We start from the raw sequence: 12698 nt of genomic DNA, 5'->3' as shown, positions 1-12698 counted from the left end.
AGGAGCGCGGAGAAGCGTGAAGAGCTCTGCCGTGTTCCCTTTCAAAGGGCTCCCAGCGAGAGTCACCCTATTAAAATCTCTTTTCACTTCGGCAAATCGCTCGGCCGGGCTAAAGAAAGGGAACACAAGGTTATCGGTGGGAAGGAGATGATGCATTATTATTATTATCATCATCATCATTTTTAGTGTTACTGTGGAGGAACGATTCCATTACGGCCACAGTCAAAACCGCTTTAATTGACTGGGCTCATCGTCTTCGTCGCTACTTTCCACTTTCAAAGACTTAAAATTGAGTCATCAGATGAGTCCAGACCCTGGTTTGAGTTTGTGTGAGTGAAAAGTGGCGCTGAATCCAATAATAACTGCAGTTATTTGATATTAAAAGAGTTTTATATAAAAAAGAAAGAAAAGAGGGTGGGATTTATCTGGGACATTTTCAGGGGGAGTCCTGTGTTCAGTTTATGATAAAAACTCTTTGGCGTTAGCATTCTCAGCAGCTAAGCACAGATAGCTTCTACGCTGACGCTGGAGTTGATTTTTGAGGTCAGGATTTCCAAATTGTGACATTTCTAGAACTCAGTACAAGCCCAACAGGACTGTTTAGTTAATAAAGTCGGGCTATGGGGAAATACTGAAGAACATTTGCTGCAGGCAAGAGATTGCAAAGTTTTACAAAGATCGACGTACCAGGCGATCATCCAGACTCTTTGTGACAGGCTGAGGCTAAAATAAAAGGGCTACATTAACTTTCTGCCCACAAATTTCACGGCAACTCATGCGAAACAAACGAGATTAACCGGTTGAAACGTGGCAGGTGTGAAAAAAGCAGCTGGGGGGCGTGCAGATAAAAAGGAAAAGCAACTTTTAGCACCTGAGGGAACGACCACGAGTCACCTGCAAGAGTCACAGTCTTATCGTAGCCATCAATTAAAAGGAGCATTCAACGGGTCAGGGGTTCCGACTCAGCCATAGATGGCGCTGGAGGACGCACACAAGCCCCGGCATGGTGCACAACGTGACAGAGGGAGAGGACTGAAACGGAGGGAGATATCAGGAGAAACACAGCTGCAAAAATAGAACTGACAAAAAAAGAAGACGTGACGTGACGGATACGTCACAAGCGCGGTGTTAAAATGCAATCTTGATAAGGACGAGATGTTAATGCAGGCATGTTCTAACCTCAGGCATGAAGTCTCAGTCTCAGTCGGTACAGTGAGAGAGAGATTTACGTGCCGATATAGATTCAACATTTCAGTTTCCAGCCGGCAAAAAGGGGGTTTGGCATCCCCCCCAAAAAAAGACAATTCACTCGTTAATTTGATTTTCATTTATGCACATGCTTTTTTTTCTCCCCCCCCTGCAGAGGTCACGAGTGAACATTTGAAACGATTTAAACAAAACACGTAACGCAGATAAATAGCAGTAAGCCGGTGAAGCTGCGTTCAGGGGATTTTTGTAGCGCGAGTGGACGGCCGACGCTCGGATGTTGTCAGGTTAAAGACGAGGCAGTGAATTATCTGACGGGGGGCGGGGGTGGAGGGGTGGAGGGGTGGAAGGGGAATCGGTAGGATGCTGTTTGTCAGTGTGCCTAAACGATTACGCGGCTGTCAAACGCGTCAGCCGTCGGGGTTGTCGAGTCTGTCGACACTCGTCGCATCACAGGGCAGAGCCGGCGAGGCCGGGGCGCCACATTATCCACACGTCTCGCTTCTCAATGACACAGTGACTGCTGCTGCAACGGCTGCTGCTGCAGGTGAGGTTGCAGCACATGAACAATCGCACAGAGTCACATTGGCTTTTACTTAAAGCTCCTGTGTTCTAACAAAAAAAAACAACCAACCAACCAACCAACCAAACAAACAGACCAAAAAAAAAATCCTTTTTGTTTCACTTCTCCACTTGCTGTCCACTTTGCACTAGTTACTGCAGAAGTAGAAGAGTAATAGTACTAGTGAGAGCAATGCTAGAAATAGTAGTAAAGTGTGAGTAATAGCTGTGGACGTAGTAGTAAGAAAAGTAAATGTAGTAGTAGGATATAACATTAGCAAAATAAAGAGCGAAAAATTCAACAGTATTATTATTTGTGGTAAAAAATGTTTTTTAACAGATGGAAAACACATTCATTTATTCAGACATCGCTTCACTACAATAACAGCTAATACTGATTGTGTAATCCATCACAGTGCAGTTGAGTCTGGAACAACACAGGTGTCTGCGACACTGCAAAGAAGCGCCGTTTCCAGTGTGAGCGGCGACCAGCAGAAGGCTTTCATCAGACGGAGAAAAAGTCAATAAAACATTCCCACGGAGGCCGAATGTGAGGGAGAAGTAATGGAAGAGGACGACGGCGATGGTCCAAACACACACGTTGGCGGCTAAGTATGTGCGTTTGGCGCCGCGGGGAGGGACGGCCTCATAAATCAACATTACCACGTGCCACCTGATTGGCCAGTTGCTTGATTAGAGGCCTGGTTGCTGGTCTGCAGCGCCGATGGATCAGGCTGGTCAGCGCGGCAGAGTGCCACAGGTGGCGCTGAGTGAAGCTGATTAATGGCCCCTCGTCACCAAACACAACAGGTGTGCAGGAGATGAGCGGGCGAGGAGGCCGTAACACTCGCTGGGTGCTTGACATCACATGACATCACCGCTGGTGATGGCAAAAAAAAAAAAAGTAAAATACAAAAGCTGCACTAGGTATCAGGGGACATATTTTTTTTACTTTACTTATCTTATTTTTCTATTTTTGGTCAAAAACGCCATCCAGCATTATTATGTATTCTTCAGTAAATATATTGTAAATAACTTGCATGTCTATAGAATTTTTTTTTTCATATTTCCTTTTTTCTCCCTCATGCACTGTAAATGCTGCAGTAATTAGGCAGTGTGTGATTAATTAAGCACTCTTATCTCTGCACTAAATACTTGTTACTGCACAAGTGTGTATAGTGCGTTTCCACGGGGAAGTGGGGGGAAACTGCACTGAAGTAAACCAAAGGAAGTAGCTGAGGTTTGTGCTATGCCCCTAATTTGCTTTGGCAGGACATCATGACGCATTACAGCTGTTGGTGTTGCTGCATGACTCAACTGGTGATTAAAAAAGAAAACAAAAATCTAACTGGTCATCTTTGAATGCGACAAACAGAAATGATGTCGAAATGTATTATTTTTAAAATAGGCCCTTTATAATTGAAATTAATTGAATTTTTTTTTTATCATATATATAACATATATACTATAATCATTCTGCGTCCAAATGATATGCAAAAAGCCCGGAATTTAAAAAAAAAAAAAATATTCAGGTGTCTTATTTGCTGAAATTGCAAACTTAGACAAGAAAATCTGTATATAGTTTCTTGCAGCTACATGTGTGTGGAGGCTCCATCAGCCCTCTGCATTCTGACAGGCTGTGAGTGTCAGCAGGTGCTACTGCAGCACTGGAACTCTGGAGGCTGAGAGACCAGGAGGCCTGGGTCTCTGTCACTGGTAAACAGACCCCCTGCAGGGGTGCAAGAAATGATTAAAGTACTGTGGATGACCAAATAACAGAGGCGTACAATACAATAATAGTACTGGCCAGCAGCAAATATCAATTTGGCAGAAGTTCATAATGTTCAGTTTTTTTGTTCAGAGTGATTAAACTCTGGTTGTTTTTCGGCCAGTTTGCAGCGTTTGCCAACAAACAGGAGGTTATGAGTCTCAGCCGACTCAGTCAGGAAGACGCACTGACGGTGCAACATTATTTCTGTCGCAGTTGTTCGGTGCACGGCAAATCTTCACTTGTCTTTACAGTTTTCCAGAAATGAACAACAGCTGCGTAGGTATTTCTTTTTCTAATTGCCCTTCTGTTGTCTGCCATGAGGATTGTGCTGCTAGGTCTCCATTCATCTCTTTGACTTGCCTTAAAAAAAAAGTCTCCCAAAGCTTGCGAGTGTTCCTCTAATCCAGGGGTGGGCAAACTATTTGACTGGTGGGGCCATAACAGGTTCTAAAATTTGACAAGGGGCCGGAGCAGGAGCAAATGGAAGGAATGTTTTGGTGAAAAAAATGATCATATTACAATATGAGAATCATAACATAGGTAGCACAAATGTATGTTAATGTTTATTGAAAATGTACAAAAGCGTTACAACAAAATATGTCTGTGAAGCCCCATGGCATTTAGCTATTTATTTAAATGAGTCCTAAATCACATAAAAAATAATGAAATAACAATGAAAAACAGCTATTTTACTTTCTTTCCACTAATATAATTTCTTCAAGTTCGGTGGGCCAGATTAAAAAGCTTAAGGGGCTGCATATGGCCCCTGGGCCATAGTTTGCCCATGCCTGCTCTAAAAAGAAAGTGACTCCATTTGGATGCGGTAAAACCGCGTCATCCGTCCCCAGTCTGCGTCAGCGATCTTTATCGGCAAAGAGCAGTGAGAAGACACGTGGCAGAACTGTTGGGATCATCATGTGACAGCAGAGATAAGCAAAGATGCAAGTTCACAAATGACCTGAGATGCAAACAAATTCAAGGTGTTAAACCCTAAAAAGATGAGCTTCACACGCACGGCTTCACCCCCCTCATAGTCACGACTGGCATTGTTCGACTCGCCGGTCTTTATTTTTTAGTTTATGTTTAGTTTTTACAAAGTACTTTGTTTCGTATGTTCATTTTGAAGCCCTTTTGATTGCCAGCAGCAACAGTGGCTGAAGCAAGAGCTGCATTGTGTAGCAGCAGGAGTAGAGGTTAGGGTTAGGAGAAGTAGTAGCAGAAGTAGCTGTAGTAGCAGTAGTAACAGTGGGAGAAGTAGAAGTCGGAGTTGTGGTAGTAGTATGAGTAGAAGTAGTAGTTAGACCAGAAGTAGAGTGATAGTAAGAGTGATTGTAACAGTAATAGTAATACTAGAAATAATAATAATGATACAATAGGAGATTTTGCTGTGGTAGCGGTAGCAGTAGTGTTAAAAGTAGTAGTAGTAGTAGTAGTAGCAGTAGTAGTAGTAGTAGTAGTAGTAGTAAAAGTAGTAGTAGTAGTAATAGTAGTAGTAGTAGTAAAAGTAGTAGTAGCAGCAGCAGCAGCAGTAGTAGTAGTAGTAGTAGTAGTAGTAGTAGTAGTAAAAGTAGTAGTAGTAGTAGTAGTAGTAGTAGTAGTAGTAGTAGTAGTAGTAAAAGTAGTAGTAGCAGCAGCAGCAGTAGTAGTAGTAGTAGTAGTAGTAGTAGTAATAGTAGTAGTAATAGTAGTAGTAGTAGTAGTAGTAGTAGTATAGTTCCGAATTGATTGCCGAGGTATTTTAATTTTTGGGATATTTTTTGCTGATCCAGCTTCAACAGCTTCAGGCAAGAGAATTTCCCTCCTCTCTGTTGTGCAGCCAGCCAGACAGTCATCCAGCCAGTCATCCATCCAGTTATCCAGCCAGTCATCTAGCCAGTCATCCATCCAGTCATCCATCCAGTCAGTCAGCCAGTCATCCAGTCATCCAGCCAGTCATCCAGCCAGTCATCCAGTCATCCATCCAGTCATCCAGCCAGTCATCCAGTCATCCATCCAGTCATCCAGCCAGTCAGTCAGCCAGTCATCCAGTCATCCAGCCAGTCATCCAGCCAGTCTGCTCCTACCTGCGTTGACAGCCTTGGCCAGCCGCCGCAGCCTCCTCTGGTGCGTTTTGCCCCTGTAGTGGATCTGAGCCTGTGCGCTGGAGTTGAGCTGGATGCTGCACACCAGACACACGGTGGCGCTGCTGCCTCCTCCTCCTCCGCTGCCGCTGCTCTGCCGCCGCTCCCGCTTGGCCCTGCGTCCCTCCGACGGCTTCTTCTCCTCCTCCTCCTCCTCGCCCTCCTCCCCCTGGTTCTTGGCAGCGGGGCTGCTGTCCGGTAGCTCGGACCTCTTCAGCTGCTTCATGACTGCCCCAAAGACAAAGAAGATGAGCAGTGAGTTGCTGTGGGGAACTTTAACCCAGGCATGGACAAACTCCAGCCCGGGGACCATTAGTGTTTTAAGAGAAAGAGAAAGAGCTAAATACTGTGGGGCTTCAAAGACAGATATGTGGTTGTAACACTTTTTTTTTTTCCATTTTCAATTAACATTAAAGCGCATGTTTTCTCCAAATCCCATAACATATGTTTTCCTCCTATGAGGTGGGCCACCTGCTCTAACCACTTTAACCAAAACTTGACTTTTCTAAATGTGCAGTTCTCAAAGTCGCCGCAGGGGGGCGCCAAAGCTGCACGGGTCCGACCAGCGCGTCGCCTCGAAGTTGACTGCATATGTTCCGGTGTGGTTTGAAAAGCTTAATCATATAACGGAGCCCCTGAACATGCATTAGCCGCCTATCTGAGACTCACATCGCGGCATTACTACAAAGACCCCGAGAGACAAAGATCTTGTTCTGGCTTCTGTGCACCTATCCGATAGACACAATCGGATTCCCAGCAAACACGGGGTGACGTCTTTTTTCCTTGAGGAGACGCGCAGCTTTTAGTATGTGACATGGCAGCGGGAGGAAACAAGGATGAACAGCAGCTAACCACAAGATGTACTGTGCTTGTGGGGGGTCGGGGAAGCACCCCCAAAATTGGGGCTGAAATCAGCCAAAGTAAGCGGCTCCTTTGTTATGGCGCTACTCATCACGGGATAATGGAGCCAATTAACTCCTCGTGCTGCTGGACCATTTATCCTCAGCCTTTTTGCTCCCCCATCAGAAACCGTCATTTGTATAAAAAAAAATAATTATATATATATATATACTGTTCTAAAAATTCAATTTGACTGGTGGGGCAGATGAAAGCGGAATGGAAATGCGTCCGCTAAAATTCATCAGCCTCCAACCGGCGACGCCGACTTCAAAGCTGAGCCAATATTATACTGTGATTTTTTTTAAAAAAAATGTATTTATTTAATTTTATCTTCTTTATTTTTTTTTTTTAAGCCTCACTGGGGACACGGAGGTTAAAAGATGGCGACGCTTTTCAACCCTGAGCAGGTGTTTCATTCAACAGCACATATAAACAAACAAAAGCGTTTGTTTTTTGTTGTTGTTGTTGTTGTTTTTTTTAAGCCAAACGGCCAACAGCTTTTCCAGATTTCCCCATATTAGGAAAATGTTTTAAGCAGAGATATGCTAAAAGAGATTTGAGTGCCACAGCAGAGAGATACACTTTTATATAATAAATATGTATACATCTCTACACATACCCACACAGACACATACAGTAGATATTCAAAATGTTGGTCATTAAAAATATTTAGCCCTCTGTTTGCAGTCTTCTGTTTCAAAACCTTTTGGACCTTCCACACGATGGAAAGGAGACAAAAACAAGGCGGAGTCAATGGGCAAAGCTGACAGCAGGCTGGAGGCGTGGTGAGAGGCATCGGTATCTTTTCGTGACATCACAAATGGCAGCTTTCTCGCAATGTGTTTTTTTCTTCTAAAAAGTGTAAAAGCAAAGGGTGGAGTTTTCTCATGTCTGGGGGACAAAACAAAAACACAATGGTACATAATGGGTTAGGGTCACTTAATGGTACCTATTGACAAAGAAGCACAGTGAACATTTATTCCTAATTGTTTACCAAACAAAAGATGGCCCTAATCAGGATGTCATCTGTACAAGTTTCACTGACACGATGCAGGCACATGTCAGAAAACATTGGCCATTTTTTTTTTTCAATGTTATGGAACTTGAAGGGGTCAGAGGATGTTGACCAGGTAAATAAGACAGTTCTAATAATCACCATTGAGGTCATTCTGTTTTCCTTTATTTCCTAATCACTGCAAACCGCTGCTCTTCCGCTTGAAAATACAGACAGACTACAGGAAGTCGTGGCGGCACCGATAAGCGTCCGTCACCACAGCTGTCATTAACGGCCTCTTTCACACTGGACAAGCCGCGGCACTCACTCACTGCGCTCAGCTGGAGTGGATATAAAGCCCTGCGTTTAACAGGTTGTCGGCCGCTCTGCCAGCAGCTGATGGTTTCTGCTGCTGCAGAGGCCACAGACAGGGTTGCTCTCGCTGTCTGGCACCTGGGTGGGCAGCTGCACCTGGCACGGTGCTGGGATGAAGAACAGACCAGGGCTCTGCACTCCAAGCTGTGGCACATGCAGGTCAGAGGGAGTGTTTTGGGGGTTTTTCGTTTTTTTTTGACGAGGGAAAGCAAAAGTGTTTTGTTTTTCAAATTCATGAGGCTTCTGATGTACAATTGCTGTTGCTCATGGCTCGAAGGGTTATAGTAAGAAGTAAGAAATAAAAGAGAAAAACATTTGGAGCAGCAGGGCACTTGTGTCTCCTTCCTCTGGTAATTAAAGCTAATTGCGCTATCAAATAATGACATTCAGGATGGTGTAACTCGTAGCCCCCTAGCAACATTTACAAAAAGGTCCTTTCTGACATTTAAACAGGCAGATCTCACTATTTTGAAACTTGACTACTACTCTGCAGATTCTGTATGCAGACGTTTGCTGACGCAGGTGTGAACAGAGAGAGAGAGAGAGAGAGAGAGAGAGAGAAAACACAAAGGCGAGTTGTAGACGTCCCTCTGGGTTTTCCATTCATTCGTGTGGTGAGTCATGCCATCCTTCATCACAACAGCAAACACCTGGTACCCTGCACGGACAACCAGAAAAGCTTGTGGAACCTTGTTAATAATCCCGCATGACGCACAATTCCCTTGTACATTGTTTTTCCTAATGATAATCTGTGTCTGTGTTGTCCGGCAAACTCCCTACAAATGAGGAAAGTCCATCTTTTACTTCTTCTGACGGCTCTGCTTTCCAGGAAGTGTGTAAAAGCATGTGAGCTATGCGATGTCACAAAGGGCCCTGATGCAATAATGCCAATAAAGCATCACTTTTGCAGAGGGCTAAAAATGCTTTCTCTGCAGACCTAGAGAGGTTTTTAAGTATATGTAATCGCGCGAGGCAGCGCCACTGGAGATGAAAAATGAAAATGCCTCCATTACGTGGACTTTAATGCCAGCTTGTTAAACAGGCTCACTCAGACCCTTTTAGAATTAAATTTACATGCTGGAAGTTGAGAGCAAAAGTTGGTTTCTTTCTCTTTGAGAAAGAAAATCTTCTTGCATTTGCAGTTTTAAAGGTCAGACCTGCTCAAAATACATAAGATGTTAATTATTTACTGTTAATTATTTGCAGGTGTGTGTGTGTGTGTGTGTGTGTGTGTGTGTGTGGGGTCTGCAATCAGACTCTCTCAATCCAGCAGTCAACTCCCACTCAATCCTACCCTCACTCATGAGCAAGACCCCGACAAACTCAAACTCCTCCCCCCTGACTCAGCCAATCACCAGTAATATCTTGCGTATGTTTGTGAATCTCTGATGAAGGCGCTCAGTATTTATCCACAGTGTAGAAAGAAACAGTTGAGTCCAAACTTTTGACTGGTGGTGTAAGTTCACAACATTGCACTCAGAGGTAAATCAACAGTATGAAAAGTGGTAAAGTTCTAGCAAGAGCTCCTGCAGCTGAGACCTTCCTGCTGTGTCTGCTGATGTGTTGTGCTGCTTTCTTTACGGTGAGACCAGCAGCCATCAGCCTGTCGGGCAAGTCGGCATATCATCAGACCTCATATCTGAGCATACAAAGTGCAGGTCCTAAAGTGCTGCTTTGTGTATCGCTGCCTTTTAAAAAGGAAAGAACAGGAAAAAGGTGGAAAATATATGAAAGGAGACCAAAAAAAGAAACCTGTGTTCAAAACACTATCCAGAAATTAAAGAACAGCTGGTAAAAAAAACAAAAAACGAAAGAAAAATCAGATTTTTTGATTTGCTGTGAAAACCTGCTATTAACCCGCCATATTGTGTCTCAGAGCAGAGTCCAACGTTTTCTGCACCTTTTTTCCATCATTGTCACGGCAGTGACAACAGGAGTGAAAGTCACTCGCTAAACATGCAGCAGTGTTTCATCTGCGGCGGCTCTGTTATGCCGTAACGCTTGTTCATCACTGTTTCCATGTGGGGGCCATCTAAATGCTAATCTGTCAACGTGGGATGGTGGACAGCGGCTCCAACAGTCCAACCAGGTGGGCACTGGGAAGACGGGCAGCCATTGGAAAAAAAAAGAAAGAAAGAAAGAAAGAAAGAAAGAGAAAATGCTGGCAACCTGTGCAGCCTGCTTCCGGCAAGCTGCTCTTCCCATCTGTATGATAAGCTGCCTGGCTTGATGTCCTGTGGTATTGACACTCCCGGGCAAACTTGTTTGTCATCGGGCTCTGACAAATGAGGTGGTGCCGCTGCGGCAGCGGCTCAGCCACTGTAGGCGGAATGAAACTTATTGGGCAAAAAACTCTGTAAAGTACACCGTCATTCTCCTCCCAGATGAACACAACTTCAAGCACGGCAACAGGTGGAGCAAAATGAGGCAGGTAACGTTGTGATGGGACTGTATGTTCAACATTTGTGTTTAACGTAGAGACAAACTCAACTTCTCTACCTTGGCCTGCCTGAATACACTTAATTGTTTTCTGACTGCTAACATGAGTGAGATTTCAGGGTGAATTCTAAGCAAACCAGCTGCCAGGCAACGTTACAACTTTTGTTTTAGTGGAATTAAAAGAAATCACATTACCATGAATAGGACATAATCTTTTCAGATCCTTTAGAAACAAAATGGCAGCATTATTCGCAAGGGAAAAAAGAGGAAGAGGAAAAGAAGTCACAATATATATTATGGGATAGTGACATACACAGTGATATTACTGGACTGTGGGGTCCGTAGTGATTACCACCCCTATTAATTACATGATAGAATAACCCTTGCAGAATGCGGGTCATTGTTCTTTCATTTCTCTGGGGAACATACTACAGTTTGGCACTCCTCTCTCTCTATATATATATTTATAGCTAGGCTAAATTCCCCGCAAGAGGAAACAGCTAAAAAAAAACACAAAACGATCAGCACTACTTTGCGGTGACATTGTCTACACTCTGTACTCGTGAATAATTGGCCATTACTACAAGGTGGCCAGCAAATACATCTCAGACAACAGAGTCCTCCGTCTGCTCCAGACTAATCCCACCCGGCTCGCAGCTTTTAAATCCACCGGGGAAAAAAACTTGTCAACTCCGAAGCTCTCGCTTGGCCGGGATTGGAAACTTCCTGGAACAAGTCGGGTTTAATCCAGATGTGGAAATATCTGGGCCAGGCTGTCAGCGTCTAAACCCTGGGCAGCTGCATACATAGGGGCATTCAGTGTGTGCTGGCAACGCACCAGACGTTAAGGTCAAGGTGCGTTCCCTGCGGTCCAAACACCTGTCGCTGCCCTTCCATGACGTCGGCCGGCGCCTCATCACATGAAAAAAAAAACAAAAACACAACGCCGCCGTGGCTGACTCGGGAATACTGGGCGACCGCGGTAACACGAGTAATAACATTGCCAAAGACTTCATCTGCGGATATTTTTAAAGAGTGATGAGTGTGCTGCGGTTCAGGTCAAATGGCGGCGATCTACAAAGGCAGGGCAGCCGGCGAGCATCATGGCCAGCGCAGCAGGCCTCTTGACAGTGGCGGCGATTGTGGAAGGACTGAATGACAGGTGAACCAGACTCACAATTACAGCTGTGTTACTAGGCAACACATTGGCCCAAAATGTGAATCTGAAGCCTTTCATCGCTAACTGCGGCTCAATTATGCTGTAATTTGTGCACAGAAGGCAGAGAAATGGTACACACACACACACACACACACACACACACACACACACACACACACACACACACACACACACACACACAGACACACACACACACACACACACACACCCCTTGACTGGAAAAAAAAAGAAAACGGGAGCTGGATGTGAGCGAAAGATGATTTGAGACACGATGACCATAAAAAAAATGGACCCGTGGCCGGCGGGAAACACGGATGAACTGCATCGCAAGTAAATTCACACAACATGTTGGCAAAAATCTAAATCCAAAATATACATTTTAAACTGTACCTGTGCGTCCTGCTTTGGTGAAAATGATGGTCCATGTTTTTAGTGTTCTTTGTAGGAAAGATTTAAGATGCCTGCTAAATGTTTTATGGATCCACTGTGGTTCCGAGACAAATTTATTATGACAGCCACCAAAAAAAAAATCATGCTTAAAACAGACCAATCAGATTTCTTTCCTGTCAGGGGAGAGAGACTTCCTGCTGGCAACTAACTAAACCCCGCCCACAGCTAACGCCTCTGTCTCTTCCGAGGATTCTGACCGGTCGGCTTACATTACGACGCTGTAAACATTTCAGGTGGCAGATTTTCAAGATGGATCGGTGAGATTTTAGCCTGAGAATCAGGGCTAGAGAAAGAAAAGGAAACGTGTAAACGTACAGAACAAATACTAGTCAAAATATCAGTCCATTCTAAAGCCTTTACAGACATTTTTCAACAGCCACAACCTACATCCGGCAAAATTCTCCCTCCCATTAGAATTAATACTCCTAAGAAATCAATAACTGCTCATATTATTTCAGGATTGAAGAACTCTGATCCTCTGAAAGTGTTTTCAGCTGCTGCCCCACACTGTGCCGAGCCAGTTTATTAATACCGGCGTGCTGAGAGTGGGAACGACCGGCCCCTTCTTAAATGGTTCGACTCGATTATCACAGCGCTAAGCTTTTAATCAAGAGCTGTTCCCGGTTCGCGAGACGTTTTGTGTTCTTACATTGTGTTTAAAATGAGGGTGACGTAAAGCTCTTCATCATTACGAAAGGTGCT

General features: G+C 44.3%; 2 protein-coding genes across 4 annotated transcripts in view; both read right to left on the bottom strand.

Moving 5' to 3' along the window:
* The window catches only part of LOC142889381 (ATP-citrate synthase-like), a 126967-nt gene that overhangs the window by 57612 nt on the left and 56657 nt on the right, over nt 1–12698 (bottom strand). The window lies entirely within an intron of this gene.
* The window catches only part of LOC142889378 (zinc finger protein 385C-like), a 55833-nt gene that overhangs the window by 28144 nt on the left and 14991 nt on the right, over nt 1–12698 (bottom strand). For both annotated transcript variants that reach the window (XM_076028079.1, XM_076028080.1), the window contains exon 2: nt 5602–5886. In XM_076028079.1, the coding sequence (XP_075884194.1) occupies nt 5602–5886 (285 nt within the window). The remainder of the gene's footprint in view (nt 1–5601; nt 5887–12698) is intronic.

Source organism: Nelusetta ayraudi, unplaced genomic scaffold, assembly GCF_046127955.1.
Source record: "Nelusetta ayraudi isolate G7.1 ecotype Tasmania unplaced genomic scaffold, CSIRO-AGI_Nayr_v1 ptg000022l, whole genome shotgun sequence".
NCBI classification, from domain to species: domain Eukaryota; kingdom Metazoa; phylum Chordata; class Actinopteri; order Tetraodontiformes; family Monacanthidae; genus Nelusetta; species Nelusetta ayraudi.
The sequence above is the reverse complement of the archived record's forward strand: the minus strand, read 5'-3'. Positions and strand labels throughout refer to the sequence as shown.